General features: G+C 37.7%; 1 protein-coding gene across 1 annotated transcript in view; it reads left to right on the top strand.

The window, feature by feature from the left end:
- The first annotated feature begins 640 nt into the window (after nt 1-640).
- Nucleotides 641-22564, top strand: part of LOC103201903 — a 30131-nt gene continuing 8207 nt past the window's right edge. The window contains 4 exon segments of the mRNA XM_007946661.2: nt 641-683; nt 2071-2255; nt 10084-10177; nt 19129-19247. Coding sequence (XP_007944852.2) covers nt 641-683; nt 2071-2255; nt 10084-10177; nt 19129-19247 — 441 coding nt within the window.

Below are 22564 nucleotides of genomic sequence, written 5' to 3'. Positions count from 1 at the left end.
AGTTATAGACAGTAGGATTTATCTGTTTCAGGGATAATACAATTCAGACAATTTAGTGTTGCTATTCTAAAGTTTGTTAATTTGTTTTTATGCCAAGATAATTTTTGGTAATTTTAAGAAACAATATCAAAACTACTAAAGAAATGCTCAACTGGGAAATATATGAAAGGGTTTTTTTTCCTACTTTTTCAAATAATTAAGATCAAATTCTTTATTTCTTATTTAACAAACAGTTGGAGGATTAATTTTCTCCTTGATGATAGGACATAATTTTATTATTTTTCAAAGGCACAGTAATACTATTTTTAGAATATAATATAACAGCTATGCTTTTTTACTGTGCCAGCTCAGTTAATAAATGAAAAATGAAAGACTTTTTTTATATTCTACTTCATGAAAGCAACCTCAATATATAAAAATTGCTGTAGAGCCATAATAACTGTACCATAAAATACAGAATGCTTTCTCTTAAGATTCTCGAAGCCTCAAAAATAATCAGTCAAGAGGAAAGAGAAGCCAGAAAGAAAGGGAAGTATGATTTCACGTTTTACTTAATATGAAAAAGGATATTTAATATTATTTTTAAATTATTGGCCTAAAATTATATAGCACCAGTTGTAGAAAGAGAAATTTAGACACGATGGTGATGACAAAAGGGAAAGGTATAAGAATAACAATGAAAAGTAAGTGAGAGAACTAGTAGAGAAGACATTTCATATTTCAGTAGTATAAAAATAGGAATACAAAGAGAACTGGAGTATTATTAAATGAACTGGTTGTATAGCAAAGAGCTCTGGTGGTGTGGTGGTTAAGGCATTTGGCTGCTAACCAAAAGGTCTGTGATACAAACCTATGAGCTGCTTCCTGGAAAAAAGATGAGGTACTCTGCTTCCATAAAGATTCACAATCTTAGAAACCCAGTGGGGGTCGCTATGAGTTGGAACTGACTCTACAGTAGTGAGGTGGGTTTTTTTTTTTTTTAGTTTTGTTGAGTAGCATTTCAAAATGAGTAAAATTGATCAAAGAATCTGACTTTTTAATTTACTTGCCACCAACTGGAAGAAATATAAGAGGTTTTAGGAAATTCTGTGGGAAAACTTGAGGCCTAGATTTATGGGGATACTTGTTGTTGTTGTTTGCCGTCGAGTCGGCCCCGACTCATAGCGACCCCTCCTTGGGTTTCCGAGGCAGTATCACTACAGAAGTAGGATTGCCCAACCTTCCTTCCGAGGAGTGGCTGGTGGGTTTGAACCGCCAGCCGTCTGGTTAGCAGGCAAGTGTCTTAGCCACTATGCTACCAGAGCTCCTATGGGGATACTTTTGGCATGTGTAAGTAAATGGGGATACTTACACATGCCAAATGTATAGCTGTAGCTGCAATACATGGACTTAACTCTTCTTTAGTTTCTTACAGGTGTGTGTGGATGTGTCTGTATGCACTGTTAGATTACTTAGGCATATAGTCAAAATAGACACCTTTATCTTTGGGAAGAATTTTTAGTGAGTGACTATTAACCACAAAAATGCACTTTGAACTATGACAAGATGTAAAAGTCCTTCTAAGATCTAAGTAAATGCCTAGGGCATCATTTATGGTGGTTATAATTTCTTGTTTTTGTGTCAAACAAGGGTATTGACATTTGAGGAATCCCTAGGTGGTGCAAATGGTTAATATGCTCAATGGCTAACTGAGATTGGAGTCTAAGTCAACCCAGAGGGACCTATGAAGAAAGGCCTGGTTATCTACTGCTGAAAAATCAACCAGTGAAAACCCTAGGGAGCACATTCTACTCTGATATACATAGGATTGCCATTAGTCAGAGCCAACTGATCGGCAGCAACTGGTGATGGTTGTTGTTGCTGTTGTTATGTGCTGTGGAGTTGGACCCGACTCATAACGTCCCCTCCTTGGGTTTCCCAGGTGGTATCACTACAGAAGTAGATTGCCCAACTTTCCTTCCAAGGAGTGGCTGGTGGGTTTGAACAGCCAGGCTTCTGGTTAGCAATCAAGTGCCCTAGACACTGTGCTACCAGAGGTGGTGTTATATTTATATTTAACAACTTTAAAAGAGATACACATAAGTTTTCAACAATTTCTTTCACTTAGCTTCTCAGACAAAAACACAAGCAGTCAAGGAGTTTGTCTGTCTACTTCATCATACTCCTCTGATCCAAATGAGACTCACACTCAGCTGGTTCTGTCAAGAAACAGACGGGCATTTCATTCACGCTTGGATTCTGGAATATCATCCCTGGTAAATACTTTTAGTTAGCATTTTACCTAATGATAAACTTATAAAACATTATCTTCTATCTAACAAGTTTGAGTGAATGTACACATTTCTTAAATAAATCTGTCTTGTAATAGTGTGGGAAAAATGAGAGGTCGATACACTCAGTCCCATTCTGAAGAGAAAACAGGAAGAAGCTGGGGGTGGAGGAAGGAAGACAAACAGAGGAGGAGAAAGTGAGCAGCAAAGATAGTGATCACAAAAATCAGAATGCACCCTTTCCTTCCCCTGCTGAAGCCAAAATTCGTCTCTTGTGAGAAACTGTAGAGTTACTCTTCTTTCATTCTGGAATGTCCTTTATCCACACGGTAACTTTTACTTTTTTAAAACCTCCCACTTCTAAGCCATTTTCTCTAACTCACCTAAGTGAAATCAAACTTACTCTTCTTCCTTCCTTTCATTCCACTAAGGAGCTCTGGTGGTACAGTGCCTAAGGCATTTGAGTGCTAACAGGTTGGGGTTCAAGAAGATGGGGCAATCTACTTCCGTAAAGACTTACCACCTCAAAAAATTCAATGGGGGTCACTATGAGTTTTGTTTTCCATTCCATGTAATTCACTGGATTAGGATAAAGTATTGATATGTGCCTTCCTCCTTGGGTTTTTGAGGCAGTATGTCTGTGGAAGTAGATTGCCAATCTGCCTTCCAAGGAGTGGCTGGTGGGTTTGAACCGCCATCCTTCTTTGAACCGCCAGCCTTCTGGTCAGCAGTTAAATGCCTTAGGCACCATGCCACCAGAGCTCCTTTCCAAGTAATGTTGCTGTTAGATGCCGTTGAGTTGTCTCTGACTCACAGAGGCCTCATGTACAGCAGAATGAAACACTGCCCAGTCCTGTGCCAGTCCCATGATAGTTGCTATAATTGAGCCCATCGTTGCAGCCACTATGCCAATCTATTCCATTGAGGGCCTTACACATTTTCATTGTCCCTCCACTTTGCCAAGCATGATAGCCTTCTCCAAGGAATGGTCTTCTTACAACACGACCAAAGTAAATGAGACAAAGTTTGGCCATTCTTACTTCCAAGGAGCATTCTGGCTACACTTCTTCCAGGACAGATTTGTCAGTTCTTTTAGCAGTCCATGGTACTTTCAGCATTCATTTCCAACACCACAACTCAAAAGCATGAACTCTTCTTTAGTCTTCCTTTTTCATTGTCCACCTCTCACATACATATGAGGAGACTGAAAATACCATGGCTTGTGTCAATCACTTTAGTCTTCAAGGAAACATCTTTGCTCTTCAGCACTTTGCAGCAGAATTTCCCAATGCTATACAATCTCATGTTATCAGAAGGGACCATTCCCTGGAGAAGGATGTCATTCTTGGTAAGGTGGAGGGTCAATGAAAGAGGGGAAGCCCCTCAACGAGATGGGTTGACACAGTGGCTGAGGGGATGGGCTCAAGTATAGCAGGAATCGCAGAGCTGGTGTGAGACCGGGTGGTGTTTTGTTGTGCTGTGCATAGTGTCACAATGATTCAAAGACAACTCGACGGCACCTAACAACAACAATATACAACGTCTGATGTCTTGACTGCTGCTTCCATTGGTGTTGATTGTAGAACCAAGTAATATGAAGCCTTTGACAACTTCAATCTTTTCTCCATTTATCATGATGCTGCTTATTGGTACCGTTGGGAGGATTTTTGTTTTCTTTATATTGAGGTGTAATCCATACTGCAGACTGTAGTCTTCAATCTTCATCAGTAAGTGTTTCAGCTCATTCTCACTTTCAGGAAGAAAGTTGTGTTGTCTGAATATCTTCCTCCAATCCTGATGCAATGTTCTTCTTCACATAGTCCAGCTTCTCGGATTATTTGCACAGCATACAGATTGAATAAGTATGGTGAAAGGATACAACCCTGATGCACTCCCTTCCTGATTTTAAACCATGCAGTATACCGTTGTTCTGTTTGAATGACAGCCTCCTGATCTATGTACAGGTTCCTGATGAGCACAATTAAATGTTCTGGAATTGCCACTCTTCTCAATGTCATCCACAATTTGTTATGATAAACACAATCAAATGTTTTTTGCTTAGTCAATGAAACACAAGTAAACATCTTTCTGATATTCTTTGCTTTGAGCCAAGATCCATCAGACATCAGCAATGATATCCCTTGTTCCATGTCCTCTTCTGAATCCAGCTTGCATTTCTGGAAGTTCTCTGTCAATAAACTGCTGCAATCATTTTTGAATTATATCTTCAGCAAGATTTTACTGGCATGTGATGTTTATAATATTGTTTGATAATTCCTACATTCTGTGGGATCACCTTTCTTTGGAATGGGTACAAATATGGGTCTCTTCCAGTCAGTTGACCAGGTAGTTGTCTTCAAAATCTCCTGGCATGGCCGAGTGAGTGCCTCTAGTGAAGCATCTGTTTGTTGAAACATCTCAGTGGGTATTCTATCAATACCTGGAGCTTTGTTCTTCATCAATTCCTTCAGTGGATCTTCGACTTCTTCCTTCAATACCATTGGTTCTGAACATCAACCAATTCTTTTTGGTACAGTGACTCTGTGTATTCCTTCTATTTTCTTTTGATGTTTCCTGCATCATTCAATATTTTGCCCATAGAATATTTCAATATTGCAACTTGAGACTTAAATTTCCTTTTCGGTTCTTTCAGCTTGAGAAATGCTGAGTGTGCTCTTCCGTTTTGGCTTTCCAACTCCATGTCTTTGCATCTTTCATTATAATAATTGACTTTGTCTTCTCAAGCTGCCCTTTGAAATCTTCTGTTTAGCTCTTTTATCTTGTCATTTCTTCCATTTGCTTTAGCTCCTCTCTGTTCAAGGGCAAGTTTCAGAATGTCTTCTGACATCCATTTTGGTCTTTTCTTCCTTTCTTGTCTTTTTAATGACCTTTTACTTTCTTCATGGCTGATGTTCTTGACGTCATCTCACAATTCCTCTGGTTTTTGGTCATTGGTGTTCAATGCATCAAATCTATTCTTTAAATGGTTTCTAAACTCAGGAGGGATATATTCAAGGTCATGTTTTGGTTCTCTTGGACTTATTTTAATTGTCTTCAACTTCAACTTCAACTTGAACTTACAAATGAGCAGTTGATGGTCTGTTCCACAATCAACTCCTGGCCTTGTTTTGGCTCAAGATATTGAGTCTCTCCATCACCTCTTGCCACAGATGTAGTCAATCTGATTTCCGTTTACTCCATCTGGAGAAGTCCACATGTATAGCCACCATTTGTGTTGTTGAAAAAGTAAGTCATTGGTCTTACAAAATTCTATCACACAATCTCCAGCATTATTTCTATCTCTAAGACCAAATTTTCTGACTACTGGTAATTCTACTTTGTTTCCAACTTTTGCATTCCAGTCACCAGTGATAATCAATACATCCTGATTGCATGTTTGGTCAATTTCAGACTGCAGAAGTTGGTAAAAAAAAAACCTTAAATTTCCTCATCTTTGGTTTTGATGGTTGGTGTATAATTTGAATAATAGTGTTATTAACTGCCTTTCCTTGTAGGCATATGGATATTATTCAGCATTGTACTTCAGGATATATCTTGAAACATTCTTTGTGACGATGAATGTTACACCATTACACCATTCTTCTTCAATTTGTCATTTCTGAACGTAGCAGATCATATGGTTATCTGATTCAAAATGGCCAACACCAGTCCATTTGAACTCATTAATGTCTAGGATATCAATCTTTATGCATTCCATTTCATTTTTGACAACTTCCAATTTTCCTAGATTCATACTTTGTACATTCAATGGATCCGATTATCAATGGATGTTTACAGCTATTTCTTCTCATATTGAGTTGTGCCACTTCAGCAAATGGAGGCCCCAAAAGCTCCACTTTATCCATATCATTATGGTAGGATCTACTTTGAAGAAGCAGCTTTTTCCCAGTCATATTTTGAGTGTCTTCCGACCTGAGGGGCTCATCTTCTGACACTGTATCAGACAATGTTTCAGGGCTAGTCATAAAATTTTTCAGTAATATAACAGAGAGTATTTCAGTACTTTTCATAAGGTTTTCACTGGACAATTCTTGGAGAAGTAGATGACCTTTTTCTTCTTCTGAGTCTGTCTCAGTCTGGAAGCGCCACCAAAACTGGTCCACCCATGGGCATCCCTGCTGGTACAGCCTCTAGCCTCACAGCTACACGCAAACCAGCACAGTACCCCAAATTGACAGACAAGTTTGTCTCTCTTAGCTGTTCCAATCACTCCGCTCACTTCCTGGGCTTCCCTCTACCTGTTCCTGTCAGCCCTGTCTGCTGCTACTCCCTGCCACCTGGGGCCTGTCCACTGCCCTCCTTAACTGTTTTGGCCACTGGTCCTGTCTGCTTCCAAGTAATAGAATAACTTTTTTTTTTTCAAACCACAACTACACTATTTTATTCAGTTTTGCCTAACACAGTGCCTTATACATAGGAGTGGGTGCAATATATATATTTTTTACTAAATGGTTGAAAAGAAATGAAGCATACTAGCTTCAAAAATAATGATTGAGCTAATGGATTAATCAATTAGTCCATCCAAAACCAAACCGAACTCACTGCCATTGAGTCAATTTTGACTCATAGCCACTGTTCCTTGGGTTTTTGAGGCAGTATCACTATGGAAGTAGATTGCCCAACCTTCCTTCCGAGGAGTGCCTAGTGGGTTTGAGCCACCAGTCTTCTGGTTAGCTGGGGAAAAATAGAACTAGAAATAAATATTTATTATTCCTTTAAGAGGAAATGGCCATCACACAACTGTATGACAATGATAATCTTGCATAGAAAGAAATTTGAAAATGCAATAGCCAGTTTTCCTACAACAGCAGAAGTCTCAAAATTAAAAAGATAATTTCTTTAAAAAACAAAAATAAGTTGATGTGCAAAATTAGATGTAAGTTGACAAATGGAAAACTTTCAATTATAGTTTTAATTTAGGTTGTTTTGTTTTTTCCCCTAGCAAGAAAAAGCCTTATCTAATAGCACAGAGGCAAAGTGATGTGGCAGCTCTGGGGAATTTAACATCCAAGAAATTTTTATTCTTTTTTTTTTTTTTTTAGAAATTTTTATTCTATGATAGAATGAATAGAAATAAATATTCTATACACATTTAAACAGAACAACCAAGAATAGGCTAGGAGCTACAGTACTCAACAATCTAAAATATACTTGCACTTATTGGTATTTTAAAGAATAGTTTTAAATGGTAAGATAATTCATTGAAAAGGTGTGAGTAAATCTCAGAATCCCTTAATTAATTGCTCAAATGTTAATTAACTTTTTAGTGTTGTTATTAATGATGTAGGAGCTCTGGTAGCATAGTGCCTAAGGCACTTGACTGCTAACCAGAAGGCTGGCGGTTCAAACCCACCAACCACTCCTTGGAAGGAAGGTTAGACATTCTTATTCCTGTAGTGATACTACCTCTGAGACCCAAGGAGGGGTCTCTATGAGTTGGGCCGACTCAACGGCAAACAACAACAATTAATGATGTAGAGAGCTTTTGTTTCTAGTTCTAGTTTCAAAATGAGGATATAGGAATTACTGGAACAACCAAGGTCATCCAGTGAGTAAATAATGAAGATAAAAGAGCAAAACTAAAAGATTATTTTAAAAGTCACCTCTTCCTAATTTATTTCAAAGCAGCTTTTTCCAAAATCTGCTCCACAGAATGTACTAGTCGCATGTACTCCTCCAAAAACAAAAAGGTTCTGTGGCTTAAAAGTTTTTGGGGAACACTATCTAGAATAGACTCACAGTATGTATTAGTGTATTAAAGGCTCTGAGAAGTTCTGCAGTAAATAAAAATGCTTAAATTGGTTTAATCTAGAGTCCTATAAGTTTATTTCATTGTAGAAATGTTTTATGTGTTTGTATTAATCTTAAATTTATAGCTCAAGCAAAGTTTTGTTGTTGTTATTAGCTATCATTGAGTCAGTTTCAATTCACGGTGACTCCATGTGTACAGAATAGAACTACTCCATAAGGTTTTCAAGGCTTTGACTTTTTGGAAGCAGATTGACAGACCTGTCTTTTGTGGTGCCTCTGGATGGGTTTGAGCTGCCATTCTTTCAGCGAGTAGTTGATCACTTAACCACTAGTGCCACCCATGAGCTCAAGCTACATGAAATGCTGCCCCATAATATCAATCCAGCTGTTTCAAACACTAATGACATTTCTTTAAATTAAACACTGTGGGTTTGTTTGTTTTCTGTTTGTACATGTGTATAGCACTGTCTAGCTGAAAAACTCATCTATGGTACATGTCTTTAACATAATATTTTTTTCTAAGCAATATGCCTTTTTTTGTTTCATTTGTGTTGATTTTGAAATTAACATAAACTTTGTAAATTATTAGGAATTTTGACCAACTACAAACTCAATATAAGGAAATGACATAATAAAATGCCCAAACTGTGATCTTGGCATAAGGTTTGGTCAATAATATGCTATCTAGAACAGAAAAATGACCAGGTAAGGAATATTTCACTCAGTGCTAGCTACGTATTTCAAGAGCAATGTCAATAAACTGGAGCTATTCCTGAGGAGAAGCATCAGGATATCCAAGGATTTGATATCCTATGAGTAATAACTGAACAACTTAGGTAGAAGATGACAATTGTTGTCAAACACTTAAAATAGTACTCAAATAGTGGAAGAATTTGTTTATGTAGCCTTAAAAGGGTCAAACTTTACAAATCAGAGCAGGTTAGAGAGATTATACAAATCAGAGTAGGTTAAAGGGGCTACATAATTATGAGCTTCTAACTGAAGCTCTGGTGGCATAGTGCCTAAGGCACTTGACTGCTAACCAGAAGGCTGACAGTTCAAACCTACTAGCCACTCCTCGGAAGGGAGGTTGGGCAATCTACTTCTATAGTGATACCACCTCAGAAACCCAAGGGGGGTCGCTATGAATCGGGTCTGACTCAATGGCAAACAACAACTGGTGTAGTGGTAAAAGCATTCTGCTGCTAACTAAAAGGTTGGCAGTTTGAACCCATCAGCCACTGTGCAGAAGAAAGATGAGGCAGTCTGCTTCCATAAAGATTCACAGCCTTTGAAACCCAATGGAGGTTTTTTTGAGTCGAAATTGTCTAAATGGCAACGAGTTTGGTTTTTGTTAACAGTTAGAAATGTTCTAAAATGGAATGAGATATATAACAGATATTGAAGCCTTATTAATCAGAGGTGTTGTAAAGTGGATTCATGAATATTTATTCATGCTGTTATTTACTAGCAAACATAAATCAGTTGCATGTGTTTAAGATGCAAAGTTGAATAAACACATAAATTAAATTGGACTAAGATGACTTGTATGAGAGCAGTGGTGGTTCAGTGGGAGAATTCTCTCCTTCCATAAAAAAGGCCCAAGTTCAATTCCCATCAAATGCACCCCATGGACAGCCACCACTCGTCTGTCATTGAGGTATGCATGTTGCTGTGACGCTGAACAGGTTTCAGCAGAGCTTTCAGAATACAAAGTATGAAGAAAAGCCTGGTGATCTACTTCCAAAAGTCAGCCAATGAAACCCTGTGTCTCGTAACGGTTCAATTCGTGACCAATCATGGGGATGGTGTTGGACCAGGGAGCATTCGGTTCCATTGTGCATAGTAATCTCCAAAAGTCAGGGCCAACTCCACAGCTACTAACAAAAACAGCAAGATAACTTCTATGCATACATTGTTAGGCATAAGAAGTTTAATTTGGCTAAATGTTTAGCTTGGATTTGCATGGCTTTTACACATGAAAGTAAAAGAATTGCATATTATTGCCAGATGATACTTCCTTTCTTTTCTTATTTTAAAGCTTCCTTCAGACTCTTTTAAGTACTTTACTTGGAACAAAGTAGAACAAAATGACATTCAAGGAAGTCAACTGCGTTGCCCAAGGGTGAGAGAAGGTAAAAGAACAAATGTATGTATTCTTTGTGCTCATGTTCTGATTAGATTTTGTGTATGTGCCTATTCAAAGACATTATCTGGAAATAGAAAACATTTCCTTTTTCAAGACTATAAAGTTGTTGATATACTGAAGGTGATTTTAAAGACATATTTTTATATGTTTATACAAATAATATGATTTGAGTGTTAATACAGGAAAAAATAGAAAGATAAGGTAGAACCTGTATTCCAACCATGCAGAAATAACCACTGTTTATTTCCACCCAGTCTTTTTTTTTTTTTTTTGTATAGTATAGATATACTTCTTTAAAAATTGTATTAAGAACTTTGTTTCTTAGGCTTTCTGTTTATCACTGTATTGTGAGAATTCCTTTCATATCATTGAACATTACTCAAAATATGTTTTTTTTTAAAGATTACATAAGTTTCCTTCACAGGGCTATTATTTAATTTTTTTCACCAATGCCCACCCCTACTTACTACATCAGATTCTTTGGGAGTAGGACCTAAGAATCTGTATTTTTTCATACACATTTCCAATAATCAGAAATAATACCACCACTTCAATGTTTGACTTTAATCTGATTTAATTCTATATTGGGGCCTGGTGGCTCAGTGGTTAAGCACTCAGCTGCTAACCTAATGTCTAGCAGTTCAAACTCACCCAGCAGCTCTGTGGAAGAAAGATCTCCTCCCTCATAGATTACACACGCACACACTGCCATTGAGTCCAATCCGACTCATAAGGACTCTTCCTTGGGTTTCCGAGGTGGTATCTCTACAGAAGTAGATTGCCCAACCTTCCTTCTGGGGAGTGGCTGGTGGGTTTGAACCACCAACCTTCTGGTTAGCAGTCAAATGCCTTAGGCACTACACCACCAGAGCTCCCTCCCTTTACAGCCTAGAATATCCTATGGGGCAGTTTACTCTGTAACATGGGGTCACTAGGAGTCACTATTGATTTGATAGCAACTAACAACCATAATTCTATACTGGTTTAAAAAAAAATCAGAAGGAAATCTAAAGATACTAGGTAGTCTCATTAGATATTGTCTTTATACATCTTAAATTTGATAGATTAACTAGTGTTTCTTCATACCTTTGATCATCTTTTTAATGCATAATTGCATTTGTAAAAATTGCCACAAGAAATTCTACTGCTCTTGATGTGAGGGCTATACTATAAGAAATATTGGTTTAGGAGGTTTGGGAAAAAGAGGGAAGGAGTACATTTGAATAACAGGACCTCTGGTGGCATAATGCCTAAGCCATTTGACTACTAACCTGAAGGCTATTGGCTCAAACCCACCTGTCATTCTTTGGAAGGAAGACTGAGCAATCTACTTTTGTAGACATACTGCCTCAGAAACCCAAGGAGGGGTTGCTATGAGTCGAATCGACTTGATGGATTTGAATAGAAAATTTTTTTTTTTTTTAAAAAAAAGAACCTTGGTACTTGAGATCCTGGAGTGAAGGGTAGAATTGTGAGTATCCTAATCTCTTAGGGACAAGAAAAAATTATTTTCTGAGCACAAATGGGGAGGGTTTAGAGAGAATTGCAGAACTCCAGAAATTGGAGGGGTGATGAGAATAAACTGTGGATGTATAGAAGATGAGCATGTGTAAAGGGGTCTAAAAACCACCCTCTCTCATTGATTTAAGTGGCCAGGTCATGAGCTAAAGTTATCATGCAGCAAAACCAATCCCTTGTAATGACCACAGTGGCTGTACACATACAGGTCATCATTGCTTTACAGAGATAAAGGCACATTTTCTACACATAGATCATTAACAACAGCCAATCACTATCAAGTAACTGGTTATAAAGGAATGGAGAATGACGTAGGGAAGGGAAACATAAGAAAATCTCATCAAACGTTGAGGAAAATAGATGTCCCTTCCTCATTGCTCTTAATTGCCTTTAAGTTTATTATGTGAGGTAGCGAACAAGTGTTTTTCAAAAGCCTTCTGATAAGAACTACCCTCTTTCTAGATTAGATTCTGAAACACTCAGCACAACTACTTAGGTTGCCCTCCACTGCTCAATTGTACATCCAGGAAGACTTCCTGAGAAAAGAAAGGTTATCTTGTGTGTCATAAACAGCAATTCCCCAAGGCTTTGATTGTCAGATCAAGTTCAGCTCAACATCTTCCAATTAAATGAAGCAGAAGAGCAAACTGTTGGCAAGATTTTTCCTTTTAAAAGAATAGATTCTCTTGGTTTGAAAATCCACCAGCAAGTTAATTCAGTGAGTGCTGTTACAAATCCTAGGAGGGGACAAAGAACAAGCTCAGAGTGAGCAGGTGAAAGCCCATATCTGGACTGTCAGGTGTTCCAGCTGGTAGCTCTCAGCTGCTAAGATATATCTTCAATTACCAACCAAGCCTGAGTATAAAAAGAATCGAATATAATCCAGCTCTTCACAGTGGAAACAACCTTTGGCCTCTATTTTCAAAGAAATCTTTCAAAGCTGCTTTAAAAAGAAATAATTAAAAGAGCAGAGAATCGATAGAGCTGAAACAAACAATGCAGGGTAGAGTTTAATAACGCTGGGGTTTCTGCTGCACAGGGAAATCTACCAAATTATTTTTGGATTTAAGACAATGCCACCTGAAGGTATCCCTAGTCAATTAGATGATTGCTCAAATTTGTCCAGTTCTAAGATTTTAACTCCACTCATCCTAAAGAATTAAGAAGATAATTTCCAAACAAGAAGCTATGTTATTTATATATGTCCTGGGATATTACTCCTTTCAGGGTCAGATGATTCCTGAGCAGCAATGGTACAGTTCTGTCATGGATTTAACTGTGTCCCTCAAAACATGTATTAACTTGGCTGGGCTTTGATTCTCACTATTATGTAATTATCCTCCATTTTGTGATCCAAGGTAATTATCCCATGGATTGTAAATCCTCATGTCTGTGATGTTAATGAGGCAGGATTAGAGGCAGTTATGGTAATGAGGTAGGATGTATTTTAAGTCAATCTCTTCTGAGATATAAAAGGGATTAAACAAGCAGGCATCAATCAGAGGGACCTACTGCATCCAAAAAAGAAGAGTCAGGTGTGGAATGAAAACTCTGGACCCAGAATCCCTGTGCTGGCAACCTCTTAGACTCAGGGGAAGATTGATGCCAAGACACATGGTGATCTGCTAGGGATATCAGGCCCACAGATGCTGGAAGGAGACAAGGACTTCCTTCCTAAACTATGAGCCAAGAGAGAAAGAAAGCCTCCTAAAGCTGGCACTCTGAATTCAGAGTTCTAGCCCCTTAAACTTTGAGAAAATAAATTTCTGTTTGTTAAAGTCATCCATTTGTGACTTTTCTGTTATAGCAGCATTAGTTAATTAAGACAAGTTCATTATGAGAGAATTTCACGAAAGGGCCAAATGTAACATGGGCTTAGCCTGCACCAGGTAATAGAACGGATGTTTGTGTCCAAATAGAGAAATAGTGAACTCCTTCTCTTACTGCCTTCATAAATCCTTCACAAACAGACTCACTGCCTCCCAACTTAGGCCAGGCAAACGTGCCACAAAAGCAAAGTTTGTTCTTTGATGCTGTCAATATCCCTTTTCAGTGTTCTTTTCACTTTTGAAATGTGACTCATAGATACAGGAGGAAATTGAAAATCATTTGGTTTAGGGTTGCTTTCAAGGGATTGTTCACTATCATAATGGGGTGAAGTTTGCTTTTTGGGTTTAGGGCAACTAGAAAGCACAGAATGGCCTAAAATTACTAAAAGTCTAAATTTTTATTAAGCGCTACACAATCCAAACAAACATGTTTTCTTAGCATACTCAGCCACGTTGGGCCCTTAATTTTAGCCGTCCCCATAATTTTAACTGAATGTGCAATCAAGATGTGTTCATTATCACTGGTGACTGGAATGCAAAACTTGGAAACAAGGAAGGATCCCCGGTAGTTGGAAAATTTGGCCTTGGTGACAGAAATAATTCTGGAGATAACATGATAGAATTTTGCAACACCAACAACTTATTCATTGCAAATACCTTTTTCCAACAACACAAATGGCAGCAATATACATGGACTTTGACAGAGGGAGTACACAAGAATCAGATTGACTACGTCTGTGGCAAGAGGTGATGGAAAAGCTCATTATCTTTAGTCAAAATGAGGCCAAGAGCTGATCATGGAACAGGCCATCAACGGCTCACATGCAAGTTCACCTTGAAGTTGAAGAAAATTAAAACAAGTCCATGAGAGCCAAAATATGACCTTGAATATATTCCTCCTGAATTTAGAGACCATTTAAAGAATAGATTTGATGCATTGTACATCAATGACAGAAAATCAGAAGAATTGTGGGATGACATTAAGAACATCATCCTTGAAGAAAGCAAAGGTCATTAAAAACATGAGAAAAGAAGAACAGACCAAAATGGATGTCAGAAGAGACTCTGAAACTTGCCCTTGAGCAAAGAATAACTCAAGAAAATGGAAGAAATCACAAGATAAAAGAGCTGAACAAACGATTTTAAAGAGCAATTTGAGCAGACAAAGCCAATTACTATAATGAAATGTGCAAAGACTTAGAGTTAGAAAACCAAAAGGGAAGAACACACTTAGCATTTCTTAAGCTGAAAGAACTGAGGAAAAAATTTAAGCCTTGAATTGCAATATTGAAAGATTCTATGGGTAAAATATTGAATGATGCAGGAAACATCAAAAGAAGATGGAAGGAATACACAGAGTTACTGTACCAAAAAGAATTGGTAGATCTTCATCTATTTCAGGAGATGGCATATTTCAAGAACCAATGGTTTTGAAGGAAAAAGTTGAAGCTGCACTGAAGGAATTGGCAAAAAATAAGGCTCCAGGAATTAATGGAATACCCATCAAAATGTTTCAACAAATGGATTCCCCACTGGAGGCACTCATTTGGTTATGCCAAGAGATTTGGAAGACAGCTACCTGGCCAACTGACTGGAAGAGATCCATATTTGTACCCATTCCAAAGAAAGGTGATCCCACAGAAAGTGGAAATTATAGAACAAAATCATTAATACCGCACACAAGTAAAATCTTACTGAAGATAATTCAAAAACGTTTGTAGCAGTACATTGACAGAGAACTTCCAGAAATACAAGCTGGATTCAGAAGAGGACGGGGAACAAGGGATATCATTGCTGATGTCAGGTGGATCTTGACATCAAAGATCATCTAGGCTCAAAGCAAAAAATACCAGAAAGATGTTTGCTTGTGCTTTAATTGACTATGCAAAAGCATTTGATTGTGTGGACAGTAACAAATTGTGGATAACATTGAGATGAATGGGAATTCCAGAACACTTAAATTGTACTCATGAGGAACCTGTACATAGACCAGGAGGCTGTCGTTTGAACAGAAAAGAGGATACTGCATGGTTTAAAATCAAGAAGCGAGTGCATCAGGGTTGTATCCTTTCACCATACTTACTCAATCTGTATGCTGAATCTAAGAAGCTGGACTATATGAAGAAGAACGTGGCATCAAGATTGGAGGAAGAATCATTAACAACCTGTGATACACTGATGACACAACTTTGCTTGCTGAAAGTGAGGATGTCTTGAAGCACTTACTGATGAAGATTGAAGATTACAGTCTGCAATATGGATTACATCTCAATAGTAAGAAAGCAAAAATCCTCACAACTAGACCTGTAAGCAGCATAATGATAATGGAGAAAAGATTGAAGTTGTCAAAGACTTCTCATTGCTTGTTTCTACCACTGACACCAGTGCAAGCAGCAGTCAGGACATCAGACAATGTATAGTATTGGGCAAGTCAGCTGCAAAGGACCTCTTTCAAGTGCTGAGGAGTAAAGATGTCTCCTTGAGGACTAAGGTGCACCTGACACAAGCCATGGTATTTTCAATCACCTCATATGCATGTGAGAGCTGAACAATGAATAAGGAAGACTGAAGAAGAGTTGATGCTTTTGAGCTGTGGTACTGGCGAAGAATGCCGAAAGTACCATGGACTGCTAAAAGATCTAACAAATCTGTCCTGGAGAAAGTACAGAAGGAATACTCCTTGGAAGCGAGAGTGGCCAGACTTTGTCTCTCCTATTTGGTTGTGCTATCGGAAGGGACCATTCCCTGGAGAAGGATGGCATGGTTGGTAAGGTAGAAAGTCAACGAAAGAGGGGAAGGCCCTCAACCAGATGGACTGGCACAGTGGCTGCAGCAATGGGCTCAAGTGCAGCAAGGATCACAGAGCTAGCGCCAGACCGGGTGGTGCTTCGTTCTGCTGTGCATAGAGATGCTATCAGTCACAGGCGACTCAATGGCACCTAACAACAACAACATACTTTTGCAAAAGTGGAGAACTGAAGCTCAGGAAATTAAAATTTCTTGTCCTGAATCACAAAACTCCCCTGCCCCCAAGTCCAGGGTGGAAGTAGCACCTCCCATCCTGAACTCTAGAAGTATAAAAACAAACCTTATTTGAAGGGAGTTGAGACTGGAAAATGGTGGAAAACGAGTTTGGAAAAGAGATCGGGACAAGATTGTGGAAGCCCTTAATGATAAGTTAAGATCTTCCATTTTCACTTGGTAGTCAAAGAGATGGTTCTAAAATTTTTGAGTAGACGAGTCCTGTGATAAAAGTTGTGTTTTAGGAAAGCTGGCTGCCAATTTGTGCCATTTATATTGGAGAAGAAAGGACCGAGGACTGCAGGCAAGGAGATACAAGAGAAAGTAATCTTTAGGTAAGAAGACATAAATAAATAAAAAAGAAAAAAAAACCTCACTGCCATCTAGTCGATTCTGACTCCTAGCAACCCACACTTTGGGTATCTGAGGTGGTAAATCTACATGGCTGATGGGTTTTAACCATCAACCTACTGGTTAGAAGTCAAATGCCTTAGGTACCATGCTACCAGCGCTCCTTAAGAAAACGTAAGGATTTGGATATTAGAAAGGAAGGGATAGATTCACAAAGGGAAAATAGAGGACTGTGTGGATAATTGTATCGAGAGACAAAAGAGGGAAAGTCGGAAGTGACTACCCTCTAAGAAGAAATTATACGAAGATTAAAGTCACTATACTGGTGATTTTTATCACTTCTTGGGGCTAGAAATAATATATGTAGAGTTTAAAGGTTAACTCTTCATGTCGATGAGGCTATAGATGGTGCAAATTGTTAATGTGCATGGATGTTAACCCAAAAGTTGGAAGTTTAAGTCTACTCAGAGGTGCCTTAAAAGAAAGGCCAGGTAAAGTACGACTGAAAAAGCAGCCACTGAAAACCCTATGGCGTCTACTCTGACAGATGTGCAGTCACTTTGAGAAGAATTGACTTGACAGCAGTTGGTTATATTTTTTTAATATGTTGATTATGTTACCTCTGTTAATAGAAGTCATTCCTCTTGCCTTTTAATCACTCCAGAAAATTAAATTATCCCTGAACCATAAAAATATATGTTCAGAATTTTAGGTAGTCTAATATAAAATGCTCATTGCCTTCAAGTCAGACCCAACTCATAGCGACCCCTCCTTGGGTTTCTGAGGCAGTATCACTACAGAAGTAGATTGCTCAACTTTCCTCCCAAGGAGTGTCTGGTAGGTTTGAACCAGCAGCCTTCTGGTTAGCAGTCAAATGCCTTAGGTACCAGTATTTTAACTATCATATTTTTTCCTAGTAAAGTGCTAATTTAGATTTAAAAATAAATGTGTAGGTGAAATTTTGAGTTAAATCTAACTCTTGATCATCGGTAGAAACTTAGACTATGGATAACATACTTCCATTGATTCAATTCAAACTCATGTTGTTGTTGTTATGTGCTCATAGCAACCTTATAAGACAGAGTAGAACTGCCTCGTAGAGTTTCCAAGGCCATAAATCTTTATGGAAACAGACTGCCTTAGCTTTCTCCCATGGAGTGGCTGGTGGATCCAAACCACTGAACTTTTGGTTACTAGCTGAATGATTTAACCACCATATCACCGGAGCTCCTAGACCATAACTCAAGAAAAAACTCAAACTCACTGCCGTCAAGTCAATCCTGACTCATAGAGACCCTTCCTTGCGTTTCCAAGGCAGTATCTCTATGGAAGTAGATTGCCCAGTCTTACTTCCGAGGAGTGGCTGGTGGTTATGAACTACCAGCCTTCTGGTTAGCAAATGCCTTACACACTACACCACCAGAGCTCCTAAATCCACTGCAATAGAGTCGATTACACTCATAGTGATCCTCATTGACTTTCCAAGGCTTTAAATCCTTCCAGAAGTAGATTGCCCCATCTTTCTTCCACAGAGCAGCTGGTGGCTTTGAACTGCAAACCTTGTAGTTAGCAGTCAAATGCCTTAGATCCTTGACCATAGAATAGCATAAAACCACTGAAATTTAAATAATTTACAACTCTGATTTTTTACTTTTTTCAAATTTTTGAAAAATAAAGAAAACGTTGCTGATTTGTGCTTAATGTTTTCTCTCTTCCACAAACCATTTGATGACTCAAAGGCCTGGACAGTGAGACCACCAGAGATGATCACAAGGCTTCCTGTAGTAGGAGAAGCAGCAGGGGAACTGAGAGTTTTAAATAATAAGTAATAATTGCTTGATTAATTTTTTATGGTCATACCTGCAAATCTAATTTAATGGTTTTTAAATCAGAAGTTTAGTTTTGTTTCATTGGAAGACATGTGGAGAAAGTTGTTTGACAAATTTCAGAAAGCATGATCTTCAACAATTAGAAAGCAGACAATGTGGCAAAGTACTGGATCCTTCTCTGCCCTCTCCCTGCACCTTCACCTCCAGCATCCCCAACAGAATTAGGCAGGAAAGTGAGTTAAATCACATTGTTACTGCTCACACTGTTTGGTCATAATATGTGTCTTCTCAATCCTAATACTGAATGCAAGTTGGAAACAACCAGCTATATATCAAATTATGTTCTCCTAAACCTACCTGAAAGACCTCACCTTGTGATTTTTGCCCAGGACCCTCTGAAGAAGAGTTGGTTTTCAGAGAGGGGGAGCCGACTGTGCGTCCAAGGAAAAGAATCCCTGAGAAAGGCAAATGGAAAATGTGGCTGCAAGAAAACTGGGAAGACTGTGTGGTGAGAGTGTAAAAAAAAAAAAAAAGGCTACTTTCCTTGATCAAATTATGACACTTTTTGTTGTTGTTGTTGCTTTTATGTGTTAAAGGAAAACTAACAGCATTTATGTCAAAACTTAAGCATCTCTTTAAAGCATTCTATGAAACTAGCGGTGGTTGGGCTTCTCTCTCCTTTTCCCCCTTCTCTTCATCATGGCATATTGCTTATTTTCTAACTTGAAATTGCTGAGCTTTGTTAAGAAAAAAACTTAGACTATTTGAAAATGAAATAGTTCTTTTTGATAATAAAAAAAAATCAAATGTTTGGCAATAATAGAATATCAATGAGTTTATGATGCAATCTAGAATGTCTTGAATAATGCATCAAGCCAAACAATTTTATCAACTGAGTCAGCCAGCCTGGTCTGAACAGAGCTATCTTGGAATAAATCAAACTTTCACCAGTGCAGTTTATGAGCTGTGATTTCTTGGTGCTGAAAACAACCCAGCTAACTGAGCCACCAGCATTGAGATGGTCTCTGCAGTCAGTCAGCCTGAAACCATAAAACTATGGGGCTGTGACTACTTAAGTCCCTAATTCCTGTGGGATCAAGTCATGTTTAGACAGACAACTGAAGGTTTAACTAGGAAGAACAAGCATTAGCAACAATAAAAGAGTAAATCAACTTCTTCACAACAGAGTGGGATGCCAAAATTTTTGTTGCCCAGTGATCAAATTATATTTGAATGACCCTTAAAGACATTATGCTAAGAGAAATAAATCAGTCACAAAAGCACAGGTATCATCATATGATCCCAGTTAAATGAAATATCTAGAATAGGCATGTTTATAGAGACCAAAGTCTGTTAGTGGTTACCAAGAACTGGTGGGTGAAAGGGAAGAAGGAGGAGGACTTATTGGTTAGGTCACACTGAGCTTCTGTTAAGGTTGATGGAAGAATTTGGAAATGGACAATGGTGACGTTGCACAGCATGATGAGCATAATTGATGAGACTGAATTGCACATGTCCAAAATGTTGAAATGGCAATTGTTCATTACATATATATTTACTACAATTTAAAAAAGGAAATTGTAATTAAAGATTTTAGGAAAGCTTCCAGAAATAAGGCTGAGTTTGAAAGCTGCTTATTGGCATGTCCCAATATTTCCTTTCCTTCACAGAATGATCTTGTTTGTCATAGAATTATAGTATTAGGGGACAAGAAGGAGCATCAGAGAGGATCTTAACTAAATACTCTCCTCGCAAAAAGCAAAGAGAAGTACAGAGAGAGAAATGATCTTCAGAAGATATAAAATAGAATATTGCTCCCCAATCCCATGTTCAAACTTCACTAGAAAATTTGCAGTTCTCTAATTACCAGTGTGGTTGAGCATATTTTCATATTTTATTGTATGTTTCTTCTGTGATGGACTTTTGGATGTTTCGTTGTGGTTGTGTAGTGCCTAAGGCACTTGACTGCTAAACAGAAGGCTGGAGGTTCAAACCCCCCAGCCCACTTTTTGAAAGGAAGGTTGGGCAATCTACTTCCATAGTGATACGGCCTCGGAAACCCAAGGAGAGGTTGCTATGAGTTGGAACCAACTCGAGGGCAGTGAGTTTGGTTTTCATTTAGTCCTTTTTTGAGTTTTTGTCCTTTTCATATTAGTTTGTTAGAGTTCTTCATATAATCTGAATTCTAGTTCTTAATTGATTATATACTGTGTAAATATTTTGAAGGCATTTTGTGATATGTAAAAGCTTTTAATTTTGATGTCAACCTAATGCTTTTTCTGCTGCACCATGCTGATTTCAAATGGATTCTCTGAACCTCATTTTCAAATTCATAACATGGGAAATTTTTAGAAAACAACACTGATACATATTTTTTGTCATTACACTCAAGAAAATGTAAGAATTAATCCATATTCCTGAGACAAGGCCTAATGCACTCAGCAGCACAAAATAAGCAACACATACTCCACAGGAAAGAGGATGAATGAGCAGATGACAGAATTCCTTTGTACAAGTCAACATTAACCCTTTTCTTCCAGATCATCCTTTACTAAGAGGAAAATGCAGTTTCTTAGCAAAATACATACAATTCCTTAGATACAGATTTTAGCAAATCAAATCTAATAAATGAAATAGCTTTATAAGAGAGAGCTGGGTAAATCACAATATTATATAAAAAAAAGTTAGAACCATAATGGGAAGCCTATTTTCTGGCTAGTACTCTACTGAAATCTTTATGTACATTGTTTCCTTGGTATCATAAAACTTTTATGAAGGTACTATTATTATCATCCTCATTTTACAGAGCAAAGTTAAGTGAATTTCAGTGTTGTCAGTTGTCCAATACGTATATGTTGAATTTTGGATTCATTCTCAGGATTGTCCCACTTAAAAGCTCTTACCATCATGCTATATGCATTCAACACATATATGTTTGTTCCCGTTTTGTGCTAGACATCCTGTGAGGGTCTGAGCATAAAATTGCCACCTGGACAGACAGAATTTTGTCCCCATGGAGCTTAGTTTCTAGGGTTGGAGCCAGATAATAATTAAGTAAACAAAACAAACAAACAAACAAAATTACTTCATCAATAAATACCTTCTAAGATCTGTAATGAACAATGAAACCAACAAGGTGCTACCATAAAAAACTTAATTGAGAGACAGTAGAAAAGGTCTCTCTAAAGAGGGAACATTTAAATTACAGATGATAGATATAATTGTTTATAATTTATGGCTTTATTTTAAAATTAAGACCTTCTATATTTTTGGAAAATGTTGTACCACATAATGTCCAAAAATATCAAGACCTTAATGATTTTTCTAAGGATGGAGATATTTACAGTTCCTTAAAATAAATCATTTTGCTTTAAATTTTCAATAGGGAGATTGCAATTTTACTCAATAATTTTAATTTGCATCAATTGAAGCTAAAATTGTAGAAATAAAAAGTTAAGTAGACTTTTAGAAATAAAGTTTACCTCGGGAATACTGTTATTGAGAGCGGTTTGGATTTTCTTCACATTAAAGCTGAATAATACTAAAAGTAATATTAATAGGTAACATCCACTACCTATGAAATAGCTCCAAGTCATTTGTAGGTATGTATCCCCAGTTACTTTAAAACCAAATCATAGTTTTTATCTTATAAATGATGCTATCTTACTTGGAAATTATTATAAATGTTACTCCTGAGTATTTCCCAGTGAGGCTAACAGTAACAACACTTTAAATTCTCAAACAGAGGCTTATCCTCCCTTCTTCAATTTTCTCCCACTAGAGAATTTCAAACAGTCTGAAATTAACCAAACATGCAATCAGGAT

Source organism: Orycteropus afer, unplaced genomic scaffold, assembly GCF_000298275.1.
Source record: "Orycteropus afer afer isolate SDZICR_OR568_19922 unplaced genomic scaffold, OryAfe1.0 scaffold00168, whole genome shotgun sequence".
In the NCBI taxonomy this organism is placed as follows: Eukaryota; Metazoa; Chordata; class Mammalia; order Tubulidentata; family Orycteropodidae; genus Orycteropus; species Orycteropus afer.
This window is presented reverse-complemented; position numbering and strand designations above follow the sequence as displayed.